This window comes from Hemiscyllium ocellatum, unplaced genomic scaffold, assembly GCF_020745735.1.
Source record: "Hemiscyllium ocellatum isolate sHemOce1 unplaced genomic scaffold, sHemOce1.pat.X.cur. scaffold_819_pat_ctg1, whole genome shotgun sequence".
Taxonomy (NCBI): domain Eukaryota; kingdom Metazoa; phylum Chordata; class Chondrichthyes; order Orectolobiformes; family Hemiscylliidae; genus Hemiscyllium; species Hemiscyllium ocellatum.
The window spans coordinates 147,841-173,188 of record NW_026869253.1 but is presented as its reverse complement, the minus strand read 5'-3'; the positions used below and the strand labels follow the sequence as shown (position 1 = coordinate 173,188).

At 42.7% G+C, this 25,348-nt stretch overlaps 1 protein-coding gene across 1 annotated transcript in view; it reads left to right on the top strand.

The window, feature by feature from the left end:
• LOC132814428 (uncharacterized) overlaps positions 1-24,861 on the top strand; it is a 44,996-nt gene extending 20,135 nt beyond the window's left edge. The window contains exon 3 of the mRNA XM_060823484.1: positions 24,510-24,861. Coding sequence (XP_060679467.1) covers positions 24,510-24,752 — 243 coding nt within the window. The 3' untranslated portion in view covers positions 24,753-24,861. The remainder of the gene's footprint in view (positions 1-24,509) is intronic.
• The last annotated feature ends 487 nt before the right edge of the window (positions 24,862-25,348 follow it).

Genomic DNA, 25,348 nt, shown 5'->3' with positions numbered 1-25,348 from the left:
CCTGCTTTCCCACCATCCCTTTACTGTCTCTGAATCCTTATTTATAAGTGTCTTGGTTTCCAGGTGCAAGCCAATTCCCCATGTTCACCAGTCAGTGAGTGCAGACATTTATTCTCATCTCATTGCAGTGTGACCTGCCTTACCTAATACTGTGGTTCCTTGTTTTAGTCATCCCAGCCAGGGGAATATCATTCCTGCTGTTAATCTGTCTCACCCTGTCAGAGTTTTGTATATTTCACTGAGATCTCCACTCATTTTCCTAAACCCCATGGAATATTGGCCCAGTCACCCCAAACTCTGCTCCCACAACAAGCTCGTCATCCCAGATATCAGTCTGGTCATCCTTCACTGCTCTCCCTCAATGTCGAGTTTGTCCTTTATTAGGTAAGGAGACCAAGCCTGCACACAATGCTGCACAATGTTCGAGATGGGATGTCTCCAAAGGTCTGTACAGCTGCAGTAACACACCCTTTCTCCTGGACTCACATCCCCCTGAAATGAAGGTCAACACACCATTTATCTTCTTTACTGCTTTCTGTTTCTGCAATATTGCTTTCAGCGACATATGTACAAGGATATGCAGATCCTTTTCCGTGTTATAGCTCCCCACTTGGTGGGTCTGTGTACACTGGTCAGCGTGTCAATGCCATGCCCAGTATTGACTTCTGGTTACAGAACTCACTGCGCTGCAGGGACCTCAGAGGTTGATGCAAAAGGAAACAACAAAAAGGAGCATATGTCCCTTTGTAAATCAATGTGTTTCAACCAATCCTTTTCAAATTGTAGGATTCCAGTTTATCATTTCCACCAAAGGGCACACCGTCACCTCTATCCACATTGTTTTCCATCTGTCACGTATTTACCCATTCACTCCATTTGTCTTAGTCTTCTTGTGCTTTTTTACATCCTCCGCACCCACTCACAATCCCACATCCATTAGTGCTGTCAGCAGGCTAGGATGTATTGTATCTGATTCCAGCAACCAAATATTTAAAGGACATTGTGAATAGCTGGGCCCCATGCACCGATCTCTGTGATATCTCAGCAACAGTCCTCTGTTAATTTCTATTTCTGTATTTCGTCAATCTGGGTGTCACTGGCTGGGCCAGCATTTATTGCCTGTCCCTAGTTGCTCTTGAGAAGGTGGTGGTGAGCTGCCTTGTTGAACACTGCAGTCCACCTGCTGTGGTTGACCTCCAATGCCATTAGGGAGAGAATCCCAGGATTCTGACCCAGCGACTGTGAAGGAGCTGTGATATATTTCCAAGTCAAGATGGTGAATGGCTTGGAGGGGAACCTAAAGATGATGGTATTTACATACATCTGTAGCCCTTGTCCTTCTAGATAGATGTGGTCATGAATTGGGAAGATGGTTTCTGAGGATCTTTGGTGAATCATTTCATTGCAGCATGTGGATCATAAAACACTGCTGCTGCTGCGCGTTGATGGTGGAGCATTGTGGATGAAGGGACAGTCAAACTGGCTGCTTTGTCCTGGATGGTATAAAGCTTCTGGAGTGTTGTTGGGGCTGCACTCATCCAGGCAAACTGGGAGTCTTCTGTCACACTTCTGACCTATATTGTATTGACATGCATTGTAGATGATGGACAGAATGTGAGTTACTCACCGCTGCATTCCTAGCTTCGGACTTGCTCTTATAGTTACAGTGTTCATGTGGGGAGACCAGTGAGTTTCTGAGCAATGATTACCCACCAGGACTTTGATACTGGGGGATTCAGTGATAGTACCACCATTGAATGCCAAGGGGCAGGTTAGATTGTATTTTATTGGTGATGGTCATGGTCTGGCATTCGTGTGGGCTGAACATTACTTGCCACTTGCCAGCCTGGATACTGTCCAGATCTTGTCGTGTTTGAACATGGACTGCTTCAGTATCTGAGGAGCCACAAATGTTGCAGAACATTGTACAATCATTGGCGAACATCCCCACTTCTGACCTTAACATGGAGGGAAGGTTATTGATGAAGCAGCCCTGAAGAAGTTTCTGTTCACTGCTCGAGGGACTCCTACAGACATGGAGCTGAGTTGACTGTCCTTCATCAACCATGACCATCTTCCTATGTGTCAGGTACGATTCTAACCAGCCGGGATTTTGCCTCTGATACCCATTGAATCCAGTGTTGCTAAAGCACCTTGATACCACACAAGGTCGAATGCAGCCTTGATTTAAAGGGCTATCACTCTCACCCTACCTTTGGAATTCAGCTCCTTTGTCCATGTTTGAATCAAGGTAATGAGGTCAGGAGCTGAGTGGCCCTGGTGGAGCCCAAACTGGGCGTCATTGACAGGGTATTGATGAGCAGGTTGCTGCTTAAAAGCACTGAGACCTTCCACCACTTTACTGATGATCGAGAGTAGACTGATGTAGTAGTAATTGGCTGGATTGGATTTGTTCTGCTTTTTATATACAGGAGATACTTGGGGTAATTTTCCACATAATCAGGAAAAGCCATTGTTGTAACTGTATTGAAACAGTTGGCTGGGGGAGTGGCAAGTTATGGAGCACAAGTTTCCAGTAATATTGCCAGAATGTTGTCAGAGTATGGACCCCATAGAGTATCCCGTATCTCCAACCGTTTCTGGATATCGCATGGACTGAATCGAATTGGTTGATGACTGGTAACTGAATTGCTGAGGACCACTGGAGGAGGCTGAAATGGATCATCCACTCAGCATTTCTGACTGAAAGTTGTTACGAGTGCATCAGCCTTATCTTATACACTGAAGTGCTGGGCTCTTCCATCATGGAGGAAGGCGTTATTTGTGAAACCTCTTCCTCCAATGAATTGTTTAATTGTTTCCAACGTTTCTCGACTAGATGTGGAAGGACTGCAGAGCTTAGATCTGAACCGTTGCTTGTGGGATCACTTAGCTCTGTCTATCACTTACTGCTTATGCTGTTTGGCCCACGAGTAGTCCTGTTTGGTGGCTTCACCAGGCTGACACTTCATTGTCAGGTTTGCCTGGTGCTGCTCCTGCCATCCTGCACATCCATTGAACCAATGCTGATCCTCTGGATTGATGGTAATTGTTGCGAGGGGGATATGCCAGGTCATGAGGTTGTGTGGCTGTACAATTCTGCTCCTGTAGATGAACCACAGCACCTTATGGACACCCAGACTTGAGCTGTTAGATCTGTTCGAAGTCTGCCCTATTTCGGACTGTGATAGTACCACCCAAAATGGTAAATGTTATTCTCAATGTGCAGGTGTGACTTTGTCTCCACAATGACTATGCGGTGGTCACTCTTAACGATACTGTCATAGGCAGATACTTCTGCAATTGGCAGATTAGTAAGGCTGTGGTCAAGTGTATATTTTCCTCTTGTTGGTTCCTTCACTGCCTGCCGCAGAACCACTCTAGCAGTTATATCCTTTAGGACCCAGCCTTCTCGATCAATAATGCTGTAGCTGAGATACTGTTGGTGGTGAACATTGAAATACCCCACCCAGAATGCTACCCTCAGTGCTTCCTCCAAGTGTTGGTCAGCAGGGAGGAGTACTGATACATCAGTTGAGAGATGCTGGTACTTGGTAATCAGCAGGAGGTTTCCTTTCCCAAATGCAAACTAATGCCATGGGATACGGAGTCACTGTTGAGGACTCCAAGAGCAATTCCCTTCTAACTGCATCCCACTGTGCTGCCACCTCTGCTGTGTCCATCCTGCTGATGAGACAGGACATATCCGGGGAAGGTGATCGGGTGTCTAGGTCATAGTCATACTCACAGAATCATACCTTACAGACAATGTCAGGCTGTTGCTTGATGAGTCTGTTTATTTCTATTCACTGTTTACTGCCAGCTGTCCCATTCTCGAAACATGTCCATATATTAGCCCCAATCCACTCAGATTTGATACTGCAAATTGGGCTTGGAGCTTTACCAACATTTTCCTAAAAATCAAAATGTTTTACATCCATTACTGCTCTTTCGTTTGTCAGCCAGTCTGCTTCTCAAACATAATTCCCATTTCATAAATCTATGTTAGTGTTGTCTATGACTATTACTTTCAGCCACAATAATTTCTGCTAAACCATTTACTTACTATGTTCTATGTTCCACGTACTCTATCATTTTCCCACATCAGACTTAGTTTTCCTTATATTGTTAGAAAGTTTCGTGAAGACAGAACTGAAGTAGTGGCTTCATAGTTCTGCCATTTCCCTGTCCCACATTCTCCATTCTCTGGTTCCAAACTGTAAGGAAACTACACTTGTTGTCTCATATTTCTCACATAATTTAACAAGCTATTACAGTTCACACGTATAACCCTTATGAATATAACTCTTCAGAAACCCATAAATTCCTGCCTTAAAATGCTCCAATAATTGACCTTCCACATGGTGCACTCACAGGAGCAAAGACTCTGTGCCAACAGAAGTACAGCACGATCTATATTAGTCCCACTTTCTACAGCAGTCCCATAGCCTGGAATGTTATGACGCTTCCAAGTGCTTGTCCAAGTACTTTTTAACGATTGTGAGGTTACTCGTGATAATTCCCCTCTCAGGAAGTAATCCCAGAAGCCCACACCTCGAGGTGAAAAAATGTTTAAATCATCTCTGAGCCTCAAACTTTTCACTTTAAAAGCCTGCTCCTTTGTTCTTGACCCTCTGACTAAAAGGAACAGCTGCTGTCTATCCCCCTGTCCGTGTCGCTTATAATCTTATCCTTCTGAATCACTGACTCCTCAGCTTTCTCTGCTCCAAAGTAAACAACCCGAGCTTATCCAGCCTCTCTCCATAGCTGATATGCTCCATCCCAGGGAACGCCCTGGTGAATCACCTCTGCACCCTCTCCAGTGCAATCACATCCTTCCTGGAATGTGGCTCCCAGAGCTACATACAGTATTCCATTTTGGCCGAACCAAAGCCCTGAAAGCTCTTATAATCTACGCCCTGATTAGGAAACACAACACTCAAGGTCCAATTCTTAACTAGTCCATTAACCTGCCCAGGAGAAAGTGAGGACTGCAGATGCTGGAGATCAGTGCTTAAAAAATGTGTTGCTGGAAAAGTGTAGCAGGTCAGGCAGCATCAAAGGAGCAGGAGAATCGCCGTTTCGAGCATAAGCCCTTCTTCAGGAATCTGCCCAAAACATCGATTCTCCTTTTCCTTTGATGATGCCTGACCTGCTGAGCTTTTCCAGCAACACATTTTTAAGCATTAACCTGTCCAGTCACATTCAGGGATGTGTGGAGAAGCACAATCTGAGCTTCCTAGTGTGCTGCCATTCATTGAGTCCTCCCCTGCCTGGTTCCTTCTCCCAATGTGCATCACCTCATATTTATCAGGGTTACATTCTATCTGTTATTGATCTGCCCATCTGACCATTTCATCTGCATCTTCCTGTAACTTAAAGCCTTCCTGCTCACTGCGAACCAACTGGTCAATCTTTATGTCAAACGTACACTTACTTATCACACCTCCCTGCCTCTCCACCTAGCCCCCTCCACATTCACATTTGTTTTTGTTATGAATAACACAAACAATAAGGGACTCAGCACTGATCCCTGTGGTACACCAGGGGACACTGGTCTCCAGTCACACAAACAGCCTTCTCTCACTACCCTCTGCCTCCTGCCACTAAGACAATTTTCGTTGTAACTTGTCAAGTTATCATTTATATTGTGAGATTTTACATTATTTTTCAGTTTCCCAGCTGGAAATTTGTCAAAGGCTTTCCTACAAAGCTAAAGAATCGACCTCCTCAAACTAATTCAATCAAATCCATTAGATGTCACTTCCTTCTGATAAAGTCATGATGATTATCCCTGATCAGACCTTGCGACTCTGATTGGAGTTCAATTTTCTCCTTCCCTATTTTCTCCAGTAGTTTCCTTAACAGTGACCTAATACCCGCTCGTCTATAGTTCCCTGGTCTATCTCTCCCACCCGAACTGTGAAGTGGAATCGTGTTAGCAGTTCTCCAGTTCTCTGGAACCTCCCCTTTGGTCAGATCCTAATTAAAATATTCAGTCAGGGTCTTTCCTCCTTTCACCCCAACAGCCGCCTGTGATACAACTCATTCAGACATGGAGATAGGTCCAAATTTATACAGAACAAAGCCTCAAATCCTGTCTCGTATTTTACATCAATCTGTTCAAGAGTTTCCCCGTCCATCTCCTTGAATTCTGTACTTGTCTTCTCCGTCCCTAAAGTAAAATAGATGCGAAGGTCTCATGTAACAATCCATCAATGTTCTCCAGCTTGACACACAGATTGCCCCTTTGGTTTCTAATGGACACTAACTGTTTGCTGATTATTCTGCTCTACTTGTCCGTGTAGAATATCGTGGGATTCTCCCAGATCTCGCCTACTTGTACTTCTCCATGTCCCTGTTATTCAGTCCCCTCTGTGTTTCTAAGTTTCACTGCAACCACCTCTCATGTTTCAAAACTCGAGATCACAGGGTGAGTTTCCACATCAGAAAATCTTGCCGTTTTAGGGATGAATCTGAATAATACCTTTTGCAGTTCCTCTGTAGTCAATATCTTATTTCTTAGATTGGGATTCCGAACAATACAAAATACTCTCATGAACACTCGATACAACTGGTGCATGACGTCTTCTATATTCCAATTACAATCACCTGAATGTAAAACTAATTTTTTCTTTGCTATTTTCATATGTTCTTCCTAATACCTCTCGCTTTAACTTTTCTTATGAGCTTACTTTGTGAGTTTTTTAAAAAAATCTCATGAATATTCAACTCTACGTTATCCATTGGTTCTTCATTGCCTCTGTCCACAAGAATCATCTTCAAACCATTCCAAAGAAAATGTTTGCCACTTCTGGTTTTCCTTTCATCGGTATATTCCCACACTCCCAAGTGATGTTATTACCTTCTACATATGTAGTCGCATGTTCTTTGTAATCGAGTCCAACAGACACCCGACTGCGGATGACAAGATAACTGCTCTGTAGTTCACCCCTCTCCATCTTCATCCTTTCTTAAATGGTTGGATAATATTTGTAACCTTTGCCTTATACAGATTGGCTAAATGACTTTCGAGAATGTGTCGCAAGATAAAGTAAAAATCCGCGATGCAATCAACATGTCTATTGCTGCTTCCTCATAAATCCTTGTATGAAGTACATCTGGTCTGTCAGATTTATAAATATTCAATCCAGCTTTCTTTTCAAAGATGACCTCAACATTGATCAGAATAATCTTAGACTTTACTTACATAAGTCCCATGGCCACTTGGTATTTCTGGAAGAATTTCTGGACATTCTTCCAATGAAGATAGATGCAAATAAACTGTTTCTTTTCCCTGAGATTTCTCTGTTCTCTGCAATAAACTATCCTGAACGCACACCAACTGTTCCACATTTGACCACGTTTTTATTTTTTTTCATACCTTGATAGACGCTTTTTAGCAGTTTTTATGTTTTTCTTTCGTTTGCATGCTTTTTCTCTTTTCTATTTTCTTCTCAGTTTCTTGGTCATCCTTTGCTGGGTCCTACATTTCTCTGAATCCACTGGATTACTACAACTTGGCATTTTTCTAAGCTGCTTCCTTTCATCAAATAGGTAAGTGAAGGTGGGGTTGAAAGTGATACTCGGAGAGGAGGGTGGACCAGATTGATAGCAAGGAAGGTGGACGCATAGGAATGTACAAAAGTGCGGTGCTGACTTGGAAGGTTGGAGTGGGATAGGGTGGGATTAGGGGAAATGGGGAAATCCACTATGATCCCCTGTGTTTGGAGGGTCCCAAGGCAGAAGAGGAGGCTTCCTTCCTGCTGGCTTCTGGTGGCTCGGGTTTGGCGATGGAGCAGCTCCAGGCCCCTCATGTCCTTGGCAGAGTGGGAAGGGGAGTTAAAGTGCTCAGCCGCAAGGCGATGGAATTGTTCAATGTGGCTATCCCAGAGATGTACTCTGAAATGTTCCACAAGGTGACCTTCTGCCTCGCCAATGTAGAGAAGAACACATTGGGTTCAATGGATGCAGTAGATGAGGCGGTCCGTCTCCCTTCATCACCTATCACTTTCAACCCCACCTTCATCTACCTACTGCAATCCCTGCTAACCTCTCCCCTACCTCACCCCCTTCTCATTTATCCCTCAGCCCCCTTGGCCCATAAGCTTCATTCCTGATGAGGGGCTTATGCCCGAAACATCGATTTATCTGTTCTTAGTATGCTGCCTGACTGTGCTTTTCCATCACCACACTCTTCGCCTCTGATCGCCAGCATCTGTAGTCCCGACTTTCTCCTCACACCTTGATGGCTTGCATGACTCAGATTTATAAGAGTTACTTCAAATAAAACAAAAACTGTCGTGTACTCAAACAGCATAAAAGAAAACCAGTACATTGTGGTCACTGTTCCCAAAATGTCCTTTCCAGCAAATTTTTCAATTAGCTCTTCTGATCACTCAACACCAATTCCTAAATCAACTGATATCGAGCTCAGTGCTTAACATAATGCTCATGTAAACCATCTCACACGTGGTCATGAAATCCATTTTTCCCAGCATTAGCATTCAATTGGTTAGCAGAGTTTAGATATAACTTAAACAGTACATTATCACTGCAGTAGCCACAAATGTGTATAACTCATTTCCTGTTTTATAACATGTCCAACATTTGCATTGCAGCTTTCACTTTGATATATAACTCCCATCAATGTTTGCTCCTCCTTTCTGTTTTTTTTAATCACCACCTTACTAGATTCTGTGGAATCTGAGCGATGAGGGCTCTGGGGAGATTGATGGTAGAGATCATCTCGCCACATCATTTATGATCTTCTCAAACAATAATTACTCCAGATCTCCCGTAAGGCTGATGGAGTAGAGAAAGACAATGATCTTCCAACAATGCTCTGTATCCCCCCAGAGAGCTGAGACAGCTCTAACCTGGGTGGGAATCTTCCAGCAGGCCGGTAAAGTGTTGCTGCTGCTGTACAGGCTCTTAGTGAGATCACATCTGGAGTAGTGTGTACAGATTTAATCTCTTCAATGAAGAAGGGATGTTGTTATATTGGAAGCAGATCAGAGATGGTTCCCTCAACTGATTCCTGCAATGAAGTTGCTAGCTTATAATGAAATGATGATCAGGTTGACCCAGTAGCCATTGGAGTTTACAAAGATTAAAGATGATCTTATTTGAACATAAATGGCAGAAGGAGTGAACGAGTGAAGTGAATTACACAGATAATGGAGGAATCCATTCCGTTCTCCAGCCTGTTACACAGGAACAACAGGAGGATATTCAGGCCTTCGACCCTGTTACACCAAAACAGGACGAGGCTATTCAGCCCCTGGAGCCTGATATACATTTAGAGAAGGAGGCCAATCAGCCCCTCGAGCCTATAACATTAGGCCATGCTGCACCAGTATCCTGTTAAACAGCAACAGGATCAGTCCATTCAGCCTCCTCAAGTCTGTAACATAGGAACTGGAAGAGGTCACACATTGACTGGAGATTGTTACACTGGGATAACAGGAGGCCATTCAGATCAACCGAGCCTATTGCAAGGGAATTGGATAAGAATTAAAAACTATCTGACAGTTCTTTCATGAGAAAGGAAGAGACAATTTAGACACGTGTCTGTTGTGTGGGAACAAGAGAAGAACAATCCATCCCTCGGTCCCATCTCCGGGATACATGAGGAGACCGTTCAGTATTTCTACCTGTTATGGAGAAGTATGAGAAGACCCATCAGTCCCTCAAAATGTTACACAGCAACAGTAAGATTCCATAATCTCCCAATCCTCTAAAGCATCAACAGGAGGATGCCATTCTGGCCTTGGAGATGGCAACATGTGAACACCAGAAAGACGTCAGCCTATCGAGTGTGTACACCAGCAGGATAATGAGTCCATTCAGCGACACGTGGCTCTTACACAGCATTTGGACCAAATCTCTTAAAAACGTGTGCCTTTTAATCAGGAATTCAAAGAAAATGTAAAGCTTTTCGAAAGGGAAGAGCTTGTAATAATGGTATACATTATGGATGAAAGTGTAACAATAAACTATTGTAATTTAAGGCAAATTGGTAGAGTCCATTGTTCAGGACATTTGCAAAGTTAAACCACAATTCATCTGAGTCGACATGGTTTTACGAAGGCTAAACCGTGTTTGAATTGTTTGCTTGAGTTATTTGAAGATGTCACAAACAAGGTGGGTCATGGGAATCCTGGAGATGGAACATATCTAGTCTTCCTGAAGGCATCGGATATGTCGCTTCTCCAAAGAGTAAGTGGTAAGATCAGACAACATGGGTCTAGGAGTAATATATTAGCTTGGATGGAGGATTGGTGAAGCAACAAAATGGAGTCAGATGGAATAAATGTATAATTTTCTTTTGACAAATGTAATTTGTGGGGTGCCATTGATTTCAGGACTCATGCCTCAACCATTTGTGATCGATGGAATGACTGTACTCTGTTGATGGGATAGAAAATACGATGCCACATTTTCAGATGACACTAACATCGATGGGAAATTACTTCAGAATGATGGTGCAAGAGATTTTGAATCTATATGGATAGGTTGGGTGAATGGGCCAACATTTAGCAAGGAAAATTAAAGTGAAGAAATATTGGGATTTTAGGGTGTATGTTTGCTCGCTGATCTGTGGGTTTGATATCCAGACATTACCTGGCGAGGTAACATCATCAGTGGCGACCTCCAAGTGAAGCGAAGCTGTTGTCTCCTGCTTTCTATTTATATCTTTCTCCTGGATGGGGTTCCTGGGGTTTGTGGTGATGTCATTTCCGGTTCGTTTTCTGAGAGATTGATAGATGGCATCTAAATCTATATGTTTGTTTCTGGCGTTGTGTTTGGAGTACCACCACAAAGAAAAGCCACCATTTCGACTGGGACAACACATCTATCCTAGGACAGGCTAAGCAAAGACATGCCAGAGAATTCCTACAGGCCTGGCACTCCAACCACAACGCCATAAACAAACACATAGATCTAGTTGCCATCTATCAACTCCTCAGAAAACGAACCGGAAATGACATCACCACAAACCCCAGGAACCACATCCAGGAGAAAGATATAAATAGAAAGCAGGAGACAACAGCTTCGCTTCACTTGGAGGTCGCCACCATTGATGTTATCTAGCCAGGTAATGAAACGTCTGGATATCAAACCTACAACTCAGCCAGCAAACCAACATCCTAAATCTCAACCTGAGCTACAAACCTTCACAAACTTTGCAAAAGCCATGAGCGCAACACGCTACAACTTGCCAGTAGATGGGAAAGGAATGCCATCCGAGAGAGTTCCACTCGCAAACAGCTGTACTTCCTGCATGAATGTTTAAGAAAACAACTACTGCCAAAATGTCTGCAATATAAACACCGATAAAAACACCTCAAGCCAAAAGTTTAACAGAACAAAACGGCCGCAGAATGCTCCGAGAATTAATCAATGACGCCCACCACAGACTCTGAAAATACAAACGGGAAATTGCGCGCCATAAGCCGTTATTCAAACAAGCAACAAACCAAGTATGGTCAGACGTGATAGAACAAGCCATCAACACCAAACACCGACAAAGACAGATAAAGAAAAATCGGGACGTGAAGAAAAAACTGGACAAACTCACAAAAAAAACACAAAACCGCTAACACAGGGGCATGGATAAAGAACTTATCAGACCGGACCCTATCAGACACAGAAAAAGCGGTACTAGTCAAAGGATTAAATTTCAATTACCGAGCCGCTGACAAGAAGGAATTACTAGCGGCATTAGAAACCACATTGAAGGGCAACAATCTCATGGAAGAAACACAACAAACGATCAGACAGATAGTTGCACCTATTCTCAGCCGAAAGAGGGAAGGAAAACAAACTGACCACACAAGAAAAGAAAGCCCTAGAAAACCTCAAAAAAGACAAAGACTTCATTGTATTACCTGAAGACAAAGGTCGCTCACAGTCATCCTGAACAGAAGGGACGACATCGAAAAATCTAATGCACTACTCGCAGGTACCAACACCTACCAACAGGTGGCGCTTTACCCGACCACACAACTAGGAAGCAAAATTACTTATCTCCTAAGAACATTACACAATTCCGGACAATTAAACAAGACAGAATTCCAGAAAATGAAACCCGATGGGACCAATACCCCACAATTCTACGGACTACCAAGAATCCATAAACCAGGAGCCCCCCTCAGACCCATAGTCGCACTACCCAGAACACCAATTTACAGACGAGCCAAAGAACTACACGCAAGACTAAAATACCTAGTAGAAGAGTCACAACACTCCATCCACTCCACCCAGGAAGTCCTAAAAATCATCAAAAACGCCAACATAGAGGAAGACGATGCAATGATCTCATTCGACATAACAGCACTGTTCACCTCCATTAATATCGACCTGGCAACGGAAACACTTACAACACTTTTAGAAGAGACCATCACACACACACCAACCACCATCAATCACATTACCAAAGAAAATATCATGAAGCTAATGGACCTGTGCCTCACCACCCACTTCACCTTCAAAAACATAGTCTGCAAGCAAACCAACGACACACCCATGGGATCTCCACTTTATCAGGATTCATAGTAGAAGCGGTAATGCAAGGACGAGAAACAGCCCTACCAATCATCAAACCAAATATCTGGGTTCGCTACGTAGATGACACTTTTGGCATCACGAAATGAAACAAGATAGAAGAGACATTTAACATCATCAACAACACTCTCACAGGCATAAAGTTCACCAAGGAGGAAGAAACCGACAACAAACTCGCATTCCTGGACTTCACAGTCGAAACAAAGGACAATGGAGAACTACAAACCTGCATATAGAGAGAACCGACAAACACTGACCAAATACTTAACTACACCAGCAATCATCTCAACACACACAAATGAAGCTGTATCAGGACCCTATTCCAACGAACTCAGACGAGATACGCAAAACAGCGAGAACCACCTATACGATGTATTCAAGACGAACGGATACTCAAGAAATACAGTGCGCAGATTCCTCAAGGACAAACCACGACAATCAGACCAAACACAGCCAGAAACCCTAACCACCTTACCATACATCAAAGAAGTTTCAGAAATGACAGCCAGACTACTGAGACTCATCGGAATCCTAGTAGCACACAAACCCACCAACACTCTCAAACAAAAACTAACAAACTTAAAAGACACAGTACAACCCATGGACAAAACCAATGACATCAACAAAATTCCATGCAAGGACTGCCACAAACACTTCGTAGGACAAACAGGAAGAAAGTTAACCACCAGGATACACGAACACCAGCTAGCCACAAAAAGACACGACCCTCTCTCCCTCGTAGCCCTACACACGGATGAAAAAATCCACCCTTTTGACTGCGACAACACATCTACCGTGGGGCAGCTAAGCAAAGGCATGCCAGAGAATTCCTAGAGGCCTGGCACTCCAATCACAACGCCATAAACCACACATAAATCTAGATGCCATCAATGAACTCCTCAGAAAACGAACCGGAAATGACATCACCACAAACTCCAGAAACCACATCCAGGAGAAAGATATAAATAGAAAGCAGGAGACAACAGCTTCGCTTCACTTGGAGGTCGCCACTGATGATGTTATATAGCCAGGTAACGAAACGTCTGGATATCAAAAGTACAGCTCAAGGAGCAAACATACACCCCAAATCTCAACCTGAGCTACAAACCTTCACAAACCTTGAGAAAAAAAAATGGTGCTATTCAATTTGGCCAGTATTAATGGAGAGACAAATTATTATCTAAATGGCGAGAAAGTTCAAAGTGCTTAGGTGCAGAGGGATCTGGATGTCTGCTTGCATATCACAGAAAACCTGCATGCGGGTACTGCAAGTAATGAGAAATGCAAACATAATTTCAGTGTTTACTTATAAAAGGACAGAGTAGGGAGTGTTGGTGTAGCTATGCAAGGCATTAGTGAGGCTGCAACTGGAGTACAGTTTGGGTGTCCTGCAGAATGAGATATTTCCATTGGAGGCAATTCAGAAGAGCTTCATTCGATTGATTCCATATTTGAAGTGTTTGTCTTATGAAGGGAAATTGAGCAGTTTAGGCCGATACGCTCGAGTTTATAAGAATGAAAGGAAATCTCATTGAGTTCTGTAAAATTCGAAAAGTAATTGAAAGTGTAGATGTGGGTGATTTTGTTTTCATGTGGCGCAATCTACAACAAGAGACTAGAGTTTTAGGATTGAGAGATGGCAGGAAATTGGAACAGAGGCCGCGTTGACATCAGCCTCATCGAGCGGTTGGATTCCTCACAAATTCTCCTAGTTCTTATTCAACTGTTGGACTGTGTTGTATAGGAATGAGGGAGGATTGGGTATCATGCAGGAAGCAGGCACTCAGGATAAAGCAGTTAGAGAGAACAGTGACCAGCGCTGGGTTCTCAACTATTTACATTCTATATTAATGATCAGGAAGATGGAACAGATATACAGATGCTGAGTTTGGTGATGTCGCTGTGATAAGCAAGAGATTACTTTATGAAGAGAGGGTGGAGAGTCTGCAAATAGATTCAGAGAGGTAAAGACAATAGATAATAGTTTGTCAGGTGGAATCTAACATGATATACCCTGTCATTTCATTTACAGAAATAATGGAAGGCAGTATGTTACTGAAATGGAGAGGGATTACAGGACCTAGTAATACTGTGTACTGGGAGGTTCACTCAGACCCGTTCAGAAATGGCAGGTTTTGCTCCATCCCTGATTGTCAGCTCCCAGACACTCCAAGTGACCACATTGCTCTGCGTACACATGGAATACTTTGATGTGATTGATTGATGGTGGGGATGGTGTTTTGAAACCTGCATCAAGAGGATGTCCTTTATCCAAGATATATTCATTTCTTACCACGTGGAGACCCGATGACGATGAAAATGCCTGACTGCTTCTGAATGAAGAGGCCATGACTGCTACCAGGACAGTGGGTATTCACCAACATGATATACTGTGCATGCATTACATTAATAGAGAGAGAAATCCTTCAGTTCCTCTACCTCTCCCCATTGACATGGGTACTCTGCAGATGCACTGTACACCATCGGAAATCCCACTATACTGGATATACCCGGAAGCTCCCTGCTGTGGGAGAAACAATGTATTTACCTCATCCACCATGTATATCCTCCATCACCGAATGGTGACATTGATGTTGAGATATTGGGAAATGATGGATGTGTCACCTTGTCCAGCCTGGAATGTTCTGGATCATAGAAGCTGTATGAGAAACAGTAACCCTAACAGCCACTGCCAGCATCATCCTCCCCCTGGTGTGAAACTGCAGGTCGTGTTGAAGGAGGTGGAGGTGATACCATTCTATGACCAGCTCCTTGTTCAATCAGTGTCCCCTCACACTCTGCTCCTGGGTTAAGTGAAGCTTGGGAAGCTGTACCTGGAAAACCCAATGTGGATACAGCAGATCCCTTTCACCACACACACTCACTGCGTGGTTTCAGAGTTCCCCTCTCTGCAGCCTCTGCTCCATTTGTTGTTCATGTAACAGACGCAGATGCTGCATCCAGCGTTGGGTCACCAAATCCTCAGGTCTCCCTGCATGTCTGAGGCAGCTCACAGCACAACCTCCAGCAAACCATCCCCAGCCCCTCCACTTAATTTTCAATTACAGGAGTCATCACAAATCCCTTGGCTACAAGTGTTGTGGACCAGTCCAGATCTCCCCAAAATATTTTTAAGAAGGCTGCTCAGACCCAAAACCTTTCCTTATTTTGAATATAGATGGGAGGTGTGCGTTCCAGATATGTTGTGACTGGTCAAACCACTCAACATTAAGCAAAATATAATCTATTCAAATGCTTTAGTTAAAATAAAATCAAAGAAAAGAATATTTTGGGAGAGCTTATATGTTGGAACACTTACATAAACACTAGATACCGTACCCTCTTGGTTTACACTGCTTTGCTTTGTATATTCAAATGCAGATCCTTACAGCAGTTTGCCAATCCTGGAGGTTACAACATCAACAAAGAGCTCAGAGAGAAAAGCATTTCGGATCATGTATTGAAACTTCCAACCCTTCTGGGATCCCCAGCAGCTTCTGAATGCTGCAGCTAAAAACAAAATGAGGAAACCTGGTCTGGGAGAGCTGGCCACTGTCCTTCCATTGTATCCACCGTTTTAATGAAACCTAAAGGCTTTCTCAGTTAGTTACTTAAACTGTTTTCAGACAGCAGTTCTGCACCTCTGCCTTTAAAACGTCTCTTCAAAAAAAAACAATAGTAAATAAACGTTTTATAATGATAATATCTTCACAACTCATTCTTTAATAAAATAATCCATCAATGCACAAATGTGGATTCCTTTTAGACCTCCTAATCTTCCTCTATTAGCAGACTGAAATGCATATATATTACATTGACTCTGAGCATACAAATATTCACAACTATTTCGATTTCAGTCATTTTACTCCGGCCACAGAATGCCTTTGTCTTTCTTCATCCAAGTCTCCACAAGATGTCAAAACTTAGGTTTTCTCGTCCTATCACCTGTATAATTTCAAATTTAATGGCAGCAATAATAAGCTCAATCGAAACAGACTGGTATCCTTCTCCCTAAATTTCTCCAAAAACTTTAAGGGGTCACGATCAGTGAAAAAGATTTGTCTCATGTATGTTATTGGCAATGTAAATCTGAAATGTTGGAACGCCAACATCAAGCCGAAGGCCTCCTTCCCCAGTGTGAAATAAATCTGTTAATGTTTCTGCTGGACCCACCAACCACACGTTACATAATGGAGCACTCCTCATCTTTTCAATAGTCCTTCTGAATGACATAGCTCCCCATGTCTCCGTGTAAAAGAATTATATGTTTCCGTCCCTCTTAATGCTGTAACCTCTTTACCTGCTACTACTGGCCTATGCCAGTAAACCTTACTTTCACAGGTATATGTTTTAAGAAGATCTCACACATTCTTCAATCTCTCACAGAATCCAAGCTTTGATTTCTGAACTCAATCAGCATCATCAGCCATTTCAGCTTCTCACCTTGCCATTTTAACTCTCAGCTCTTCCACACGAGTTCTCACGACTGCAGGAAGTGAATTGTTGAACTTCTCCAAAATAAGAATCTCTCTAAGAGTGTCATAGGTTTGCTCAGTTTTTAATACCCTTACCCACCTTTCAAAATTACTTTGTTTGATCCTTTCAAACTCAATGCGCGTTTAACCGGAGACCCTTTTTTAGATTCCTGTAATGCTGTCTGTCAGCTTCTGGCCCAAGTTCATATACACTTTCAGTTGGCATACTGGCCACTCCATACTGGCCAGATACCTCCTCCGATAGGGATGCAAATACCTATCCGCCTTGTTTGGATCAACTAAATCCACATGGTCACTGGTGTCTGCATTTGCTTAGCTACTTCTCAAACGAAATTCAAAAGGCTTCCCCATCCTTCTCATCAAATTTGGAGAACGCCTGGATGCATTTAAACAGATCCCCATTAGGCCATTGTTTACAATAGGGTTGCTCAACCTCACTAACCTCCTCATCCAGCCGACCGTCTATCTTCATCTCCGCCCTCTCTGTCAACTTTATTCTCTAATTGCTAACTTCTTAAGTTGAAACTCTCTGCTTTTCTTCTGCCCTTTTTTTCTCTTTCTTCTTCATTTCCCTTTCTTTTATTTCTAATTTTCATCATAATTCAAACTGTTTCAATTCCTTCTCATGTTCAAAGTGCCTCATTTGAAATTGAATTCCAGCCATTTCCAAAGAGTCTGATGGCGTTTCCACCAAATATAATTGCCGAGCTATAGCTGTAATTATCTCTCATTTTCTCACAGACAATCGCAAACCCAACTCCAGCTTGTCTGTCAATTCCTACAGTTTTGCCTTCATTACCTGTTGTAAAACCCCCAACTTCACTTTTCCACACCCAGAGAATTCTTGGTGACTGAATCTTTATACAAAAAATACCAACCGAATTCAACATAGGGAAAAAAAGACACTAGCAACTACCATACGCGACCTTTGAACCCAATAGTCTCCTGGTGCATACTCTCCAGTGTCTGCATGAGCTTATTCTGGATGCTTTGGTTTCCTCCCACAATCCAAAGATGTACATGTCAGGTGTATTGGCCATGATAAATTGTTCATAGTTTTCAGGGATGTGTGGGTTAGGTGCCTTAGTCGGGGTAGATGTGTAACAATAGGGTAAAGGAATGGGTCTGGGTAGGTTACTCCTCGTAGGGTCGGTGTGGACATGTTGGGTCGAATGGCCTGTTTGCATACTGTATGGATTGTAATTGTAAACCCAATTTGGTATTATCGACTTAGAACCAGACAAGAGACCCCAGTTTGCTATAGACAAATCAGACCGCCTCAAACTATTTTAAGAATGTAGCTTGGATGCCGATCTTTCCTTATTTTAAAGGTAGATGTGAAGTGGGTGTTCCAGATGTGATGCTACTAGTCAAACCACTCACCATTAAGTAAAACGCAATATATTTAAACACTCTAATGAAAATCCAGACAAAATGAGGAGGAATTTAGAATAACTTAAATATTGGAAATCTTAACCGAATAATGGATGCAGTACCTTCTACAAATGAACTGTTCCAATATACTAACATCACCTAAACTCACCCCTTGGTAAAAAGGAACATTCAGGCATGTGTTCTTGCATACAGTTCTCCAATCCAGGAGGAAACAGCATCAAGTGAGGTTCCAGAGAGAATAGCAGCTCGGGATAATTTACTAAACCTTCCAACCTCTGGGACCCCAAGCACCTGGTGATTGTTATAGCTACAATAAAAAGAAACCTAGAAATCCTGGTCTGTGCCAGCTGGACATTGTTACTACAATTTATTTTTAAAAACCCTAAAAGCCCGGTAATTTATTTACTTGAGCCGTTTTCAGTAGGCAGTTTGGCCTTTAAGATCTCTTACTAAAAAAAGGATAAAATAAACTTTTATTAAAAAAAAAGTGACAGCATTATCAGGCAATCAGGTGCATGGTCCTTTACTCAGTGGGCTACCTCGTGTTACTGATCGCAAGATCACCAGAGAGGGACAGCCACAGGTACTGACCAAGTTACAACGATGTTTCTCATAACTTCTGAAACACGCCTATCCATGGACCATCATATGGGACATACCAGGAAGTGAACAACCGCTTATCACACCCCATTTCATTATTTCTGAGCTACACAATGCCAGCACTCGATACAGTAGGGAGCCAAAACCCAAGGCCAGGGAAAGATACAAAAGGACAGAGAGATTCACATTAAAGACTGAAACAGACAGTTAATTAACTAAAAAGATGTTGTGGAAATATGGGGAAAAAGTCAGAGCAGTGGGACTAATTGGAGAAGTGAGATCTTCGTGAGTAAAATTACAAGAATGAGAACATTCAATAAAGGCATTGCCAGATAAGCTGAAATGGTTTGTTACATCAAATTCTGAATCTGCTTCACAGAACATCACAAACAACATTAACTGGGACAAGATGACAGCCCCGCATGGAGGGCTGTGCAGATCATGCTCGCGTGTTGCTCAGTAAATTGCACTATCTGCCCAGTATGAGAGTATTGCAAACTTTGCTATCATGTCCTAAATATATTCACATCAGGTTACTGCCTACAATGGGAAGGTTTGCTCTCTCTGCTTGTGTGTGTGTGTTCATCAGGGAGAGAGAGAGAGAGTGTGTGTGTGTGCGCGTGATTGACGTGGTTAAATGAGAAACTCATTGTCTGAGAAAGAACGCACATGAAGAAAACAATTTTAAATACGAACAACTGGCAGGCTTTTTGTTAATCAACAGAGAGAACGAGAGAAGTTTCATGGACAGACGAGGTAAAGTGTTTGAGAATGTTAAAATAAAGGCATTGCCAGACACAACAGCAATATACGTCAGCGTGCATGAATGACAGATGGATGGGAGTTTAGTGTGAGTTTGAATCAGATTTGTTTGGGCAGGTTTGAAGCCGGGAGCATCAGCAGCAGATTCTTGCCTTCATTAAGACTGTATTTCATATCTCAAGATTCAAACAGCAGATGGAATGAACCAGTGAGACATATTCTGGAGTGATGTGTATCTCAAGTTAGAAATGGTCAAGGAATGGTGTCAAGAATCAGCTCAGTGTCAAAGGGATCTACCACATTTGTGACGTGTCTGCTTCTGCTGCAGATATTGTCCAGGGATGGGATGGAAACAGTAGAGGAAGTGGAGTTTGTAACCAGAACAGTAGACAATGACCTCCATGCCCTTAACAGCAAAGGCAATGATATATTGAATTATGGTTCTCCCCTGAAACAGAATAGGTCAATATAGAGACCCGGAGTAACATTGCCAGAGCAGAGAGCGAGACAGTAATTGAACACCTTCATTGATGTCAGTTAGTAGTGGTCTGTAAAGTGAATATCTGTATTGAGAGATTCCACAGGAACAATAATTTTGGCAAGAAGTGTAGACTATATGAAATAACAATAATATAGTGATAACTGGTTTATAGAAAACAAAATCTGGACAGTGACACTCACCAGGAACACCAACGATAGCCAGGAAGGGATAATAGAAGTATTGAAAAATGAGAAGAGCGTAATAGATCTGCGATGATAATGACAACCAATCAAATGCAGAAAAATACCAAACATAATTGGATAAGCGCCTGTCTATTGTTGGAATATTCCTGTCTAATGTTCTCAGATTCTGATCCATTGTTGGAATATTCCAGTCTAATGTTCCCAGATTCTGATCCATTGTTGGAATATTCCAGTCTAATGTTCTCAAATTCTGATCCATTGTTGGAACATTCCCGTCTAATGTTCTCAGAGTCTTATCTCTTCTCCCCCACTCTCTGGATTTGCTGATCCCTGTCAGTGCTGTCGGTGATGCTCCCGCTCATGCTATGGGTTGACACATTGTACGGAGAAACTTATCATTAAAAGATGGACACTCTCCACTGGGATAATTAGAATCCATGGAGGTTGGCATTAATCACAGTCACTGAACAAACAGACTCAGTTAACCAGTTCCATACATCACTTTTCATTTACTGGTTTTGGATGGAATGGTTGAGGGTTGCTGAGGGATGGACCATAAATCTTTCAATCTTTTAAATCTTTTTTTCCTTGTCTATGGGAATATTAACAGAACACTGCAGCAGTCTATATATGTTCCACTCTGTTTATGAAAGGAGGCAGTTACAAAAAAAAAACAGATCGGCTGCATAAAAAAAAGTCTATTGGGCAAGTTTCTAGATCCCTGAACACAAAGTACGGTACTTATTAACCAGTGTGAGGCCAATAGGTTTTAATGCCCTGTTATCAAATCCTTTCATAACCTTGAGACAGAGCATTGAGACTGCTGCTCAGGAACTGGACAAAACAATTCTGTCCCTGTGGGCAACTTACAGAGGGATAAGAGAAAGCCATTCAGCCCATATTAGTCTGTTGCTACTTGAAAAGGTGGAAAACTGGAATATTGGCACATTTTGCCAACAGAATCATTCAAAACAAAGAGATGTGTCACTGCAGCTGTATGAGCTGTTACTGAGAGGGCACCTGGAGTACATTGTGTTCTCTGTGTTTCTGTAACTGAGAATGGTTGGACCCCCATTAGATACAGTTTACCGGCAGTGCGTAATCCACGGGTTGCTGTGTCATTTGATCTCTCGGATCTGTTACACAGGGACAGGAGAATGCCATGAAGTCTCTTGAGTCTATTTCAGAGGGACAGGAGGAGGTCATTCAGCCTCTCCAGTCTATTACAGAGGGACAGGAGGAGCCAATTCAGCCTCTCGAACCTGTTCCAGAGGGGCAGGAAGTGTTTATTTAACTTTCAAATCTGTTACACATAAATATTAGTTTCAAACTAGTTGTGGAATAGGAAAGACCTGATGTAAACATTAAAGTTCTAACTTTCAATAAGGCCAATTTTGAAAGTGTTAGGTGAGCCCTGTGAAAGGCTGATTAGGATACCCTATTCGCAGGTAAAGGGATGGTTGGAAAATGCAAGGCGATTAGAACTTGGTGTCAGAGAGTCCAGAGCCATCGTGTTCCTATTAGTGAGATGGGCAAGGCTGGTGGGTGCAGGGAGTGCTGGATGGCTAGATATATTGATGCTCTGGTCAAGATAAGGAAGGAGGCATATGTCAGGTAAACAGAGCTGAGATCAAGTGAGTCCCGAGAGGGGGAAAAGGGAAGTAAGTGTATAGTCAATGGGGAACTTCAGCCAGAAAAATATGGACATGAGATGGCTTTAGAAATAGGGTTAAGGAGGCATTGAAGCAACTGTACACGTCCTTTAATGGCAAAATAATAACTAGGGAGAGAATAGGGCACCTTACAGGTCAGTAAGGCTACCTATGTGCGTAACCATAGGAGATGGAAGGGTTACTAAACAAGTATTTCTCCTCAGTATTTAATGTAGAGGAGCTTACAACAGTGAGAGAAGGAAGAAATATATAGTGATATCTTGAATAGTATCTATATTACAAGGAGATATCGGACATTTTAAAACATACAAGGGTGAACAAATCCCTGTGACCTGATCAGTTGTATCCCAGAAGGTTGTGGGAAGCTCGGAAAGAGATTGCTCAGCATTTTGCTGATATATCTGTATTATTGATTTACACTGGTGAGGCGTCAAAAGACTGGAGGGCTGCTAACATAGTGTCATTATTTAAGAAAGTAAGGAAAATACAGCTAACTATAGATTAGTGAGCCTGACGTCAATGGTGACTAAATTGTTGGCCGTGGGGGCGGGGGGGGGGGGGGGGGGTGGTTGATTGAAAGGATGTATATGCATTTGGAAAGACAAGGACTGAAGAGAGCTTTGTACATTGGAGATCACGTCTCACTGACTGGGTGGAATTTGTTGAGGAAGTGAAGAAGATGATTGATGACGGCAGGACAGTGGATGTTATCTTTATGCAATTCAGTAAGAAAACCAAAATGTTCTACATGGTAGACTAGTTATCAAGGTTAGACAGCCGGGAATCCTGGAAAGCTCGTCATTTCGGCCCAATTTTTTCTTGAATATTGGAGATAGGGCGTGACAGTGGACATTTGTTCATTGAACTTGGAGACCTGTGACTAGTGGCGTGCCACAAAGATCAATAGTGAGTCTTTTGTTGCTTATGCAAATCATTTGTACTTGAGTAAGTGAAGTATGGTCAGTAAGTTTGTAGATAATTCCAAATTTGGTGGTAACGTCGACAGTGAAGAATAATGTCTCAGAATATAATGAGGCGTTGATTAGGTGAGCCGAGGAGTGGCAGATGGAGTTTATTTTAGATAAATGTGAGGTGTTGCATTTTGGCAAGAAATATCAGAGGATGAAGTATAGGTAGGGTCCTGTTGAAAGTTGCCAATCAAGGATAACTCCATAGAAATTATGGAATCCCTACAGTGAGGAAACAGGCTATTCTACCCATCGAGTCCACACCGATCCTCTCAACAGTATCCCTCTGGACAAACCCCTATCCTTTCCCTCTGAGCCAGCATTTCCCATGGCTAAGCCACCTCGCCCACACATCCCAGGGTACCATGCACAATTTAGGATGGTCAATCTACCCTTACCCGTATATCTCTATACTGTCAGAGGAAAACATATTACCCGGAGGAAACTCACACAGACACGGGGAAAATGTACAAACACCACACAGTCAGTCATTCACGGATGGAATTAAACCCAGATCGCTGTCCTGTGAGGCACCTTATGGTGCAGGTTTTCAGTTCCTTGAAAGTACCGTCATAGGTAGACAACATAGTGAAGAAGGCACTTGGTGATCTTCCCTTTATTGGTGTGTGCTTTGACTCTAAGCATTTGCATGACGTGTTGGATCTGTACAGGATATTTGGCCATTTTTGTAATATTGCCTTTAATTCTGGTCTCCCTGCTGTCGGGGAGATGTTGTCAACATTGAAAGGGTGCAGAATAGTTTTAAAAGAATGCTGCAGGTGTAGGAGGGTTAGAGTTACAGGGAGAGTTTGAATAGGCTGGGGCTATTTTCAAGTATTGAGGCTGAGGGGTGACGTTAAAGTGGTTTATAAAATCATGAGGGTCATAGATAAGGTAAACAGTCAATGTCTTTTCCCAGGATAGACGAGTCCAAATATAGATGACAAAGGTTTAATGTGAGAGGAGAAAGATTTAAAAAGGGACGCTAAAACAACATTTTCACACAGACACTTCTGTGTGTAAGGATTGAACAGCCAAAAGAGGTAGTGGGGGCAGGTACAGTTACACCTTTTAAAAAGGATTTGGATGGATACATGCATGGGAAGTGTTTAGAGGGAGATGGGCCAACTGCTGGCAAGGGGGAACGAGATTAATTTAGGATATTTGGTCTGTATGGATGACCAGACCGCAGGATCTTTTTCTGTGCTGTACATCTCTGAGAGTCTATTGACCCTTGAGTGTTTAACATGGGAACAGAAGGTGGTTATTCCGCTTCTGAATACTGTCAGTCAGCTTGTTTGCTCAATTACTGACAGTCAAGTACAAAAATAAATCATTCAGATTTTGATGGTGTTTTACAGAAACAGGATAAGGGCTTTTACTCAAGAAAAACGGTAAAGAATGTGAAGAGGCTTCAGTCCCACAACTCCATTCCACAGAAGCAGCAGTTGAGCACAGACCTATTGGAGCCTGTTACTGTGGAGCAGGAGGAGGACATCTACTTTCACACAACATCGATTAGGGACACAGGAACAGGAGGCAGTGACTCAACATGCTCGAGACTGGGACACAGGAACAGGAGGCAGTCATTCAACTGCTCGTGAATGGGACACAGGAACAGGAGGCAGTCATTCAACTCCGCGAGACTGGGTCACAGGAACAGGACGGGGACACAGGAAGAGGAGGCAGTCATTCAGCTGCTCGAGGCTGGGACACAGGGTCCAAACACAAGATTGAAAACAAAAAATAAAGGTATTGCCAGATGTTTAGCTCTCTCACATTCGCAATCCAACTCACATAACCACTCCATCCATTATACTTTCAGGATGGAGCATTGAGTAGATCCGACTAGCGTACTGCTGAATGCAACCCAGCAATACCCAGAATGGAACTCTGTGCAGCCCACACCAATGCTTGATCTATTATCATGGGCTAAATGTCCAGCGTGGGGAGCTGTGCAGACTGCACTTGTTCGTTCTTATCTCAATCCAGGCATGTAGCATTGTTCGGTAACACTGTATTAGGTCGCTGCCCAGTGTGGGGAAACTTGCAGCCAAATGTTGGAAGTGACAGAATGTGCAGCTCCAATCCATTTACAGCTCCATATCTCCACTATGCCTGCGATGGAGAAACGTCAATGGAAACAGTTTAAGGCGAGTATCACATCAGTATTTAAAGTTGAAATAACTGAGATAATATC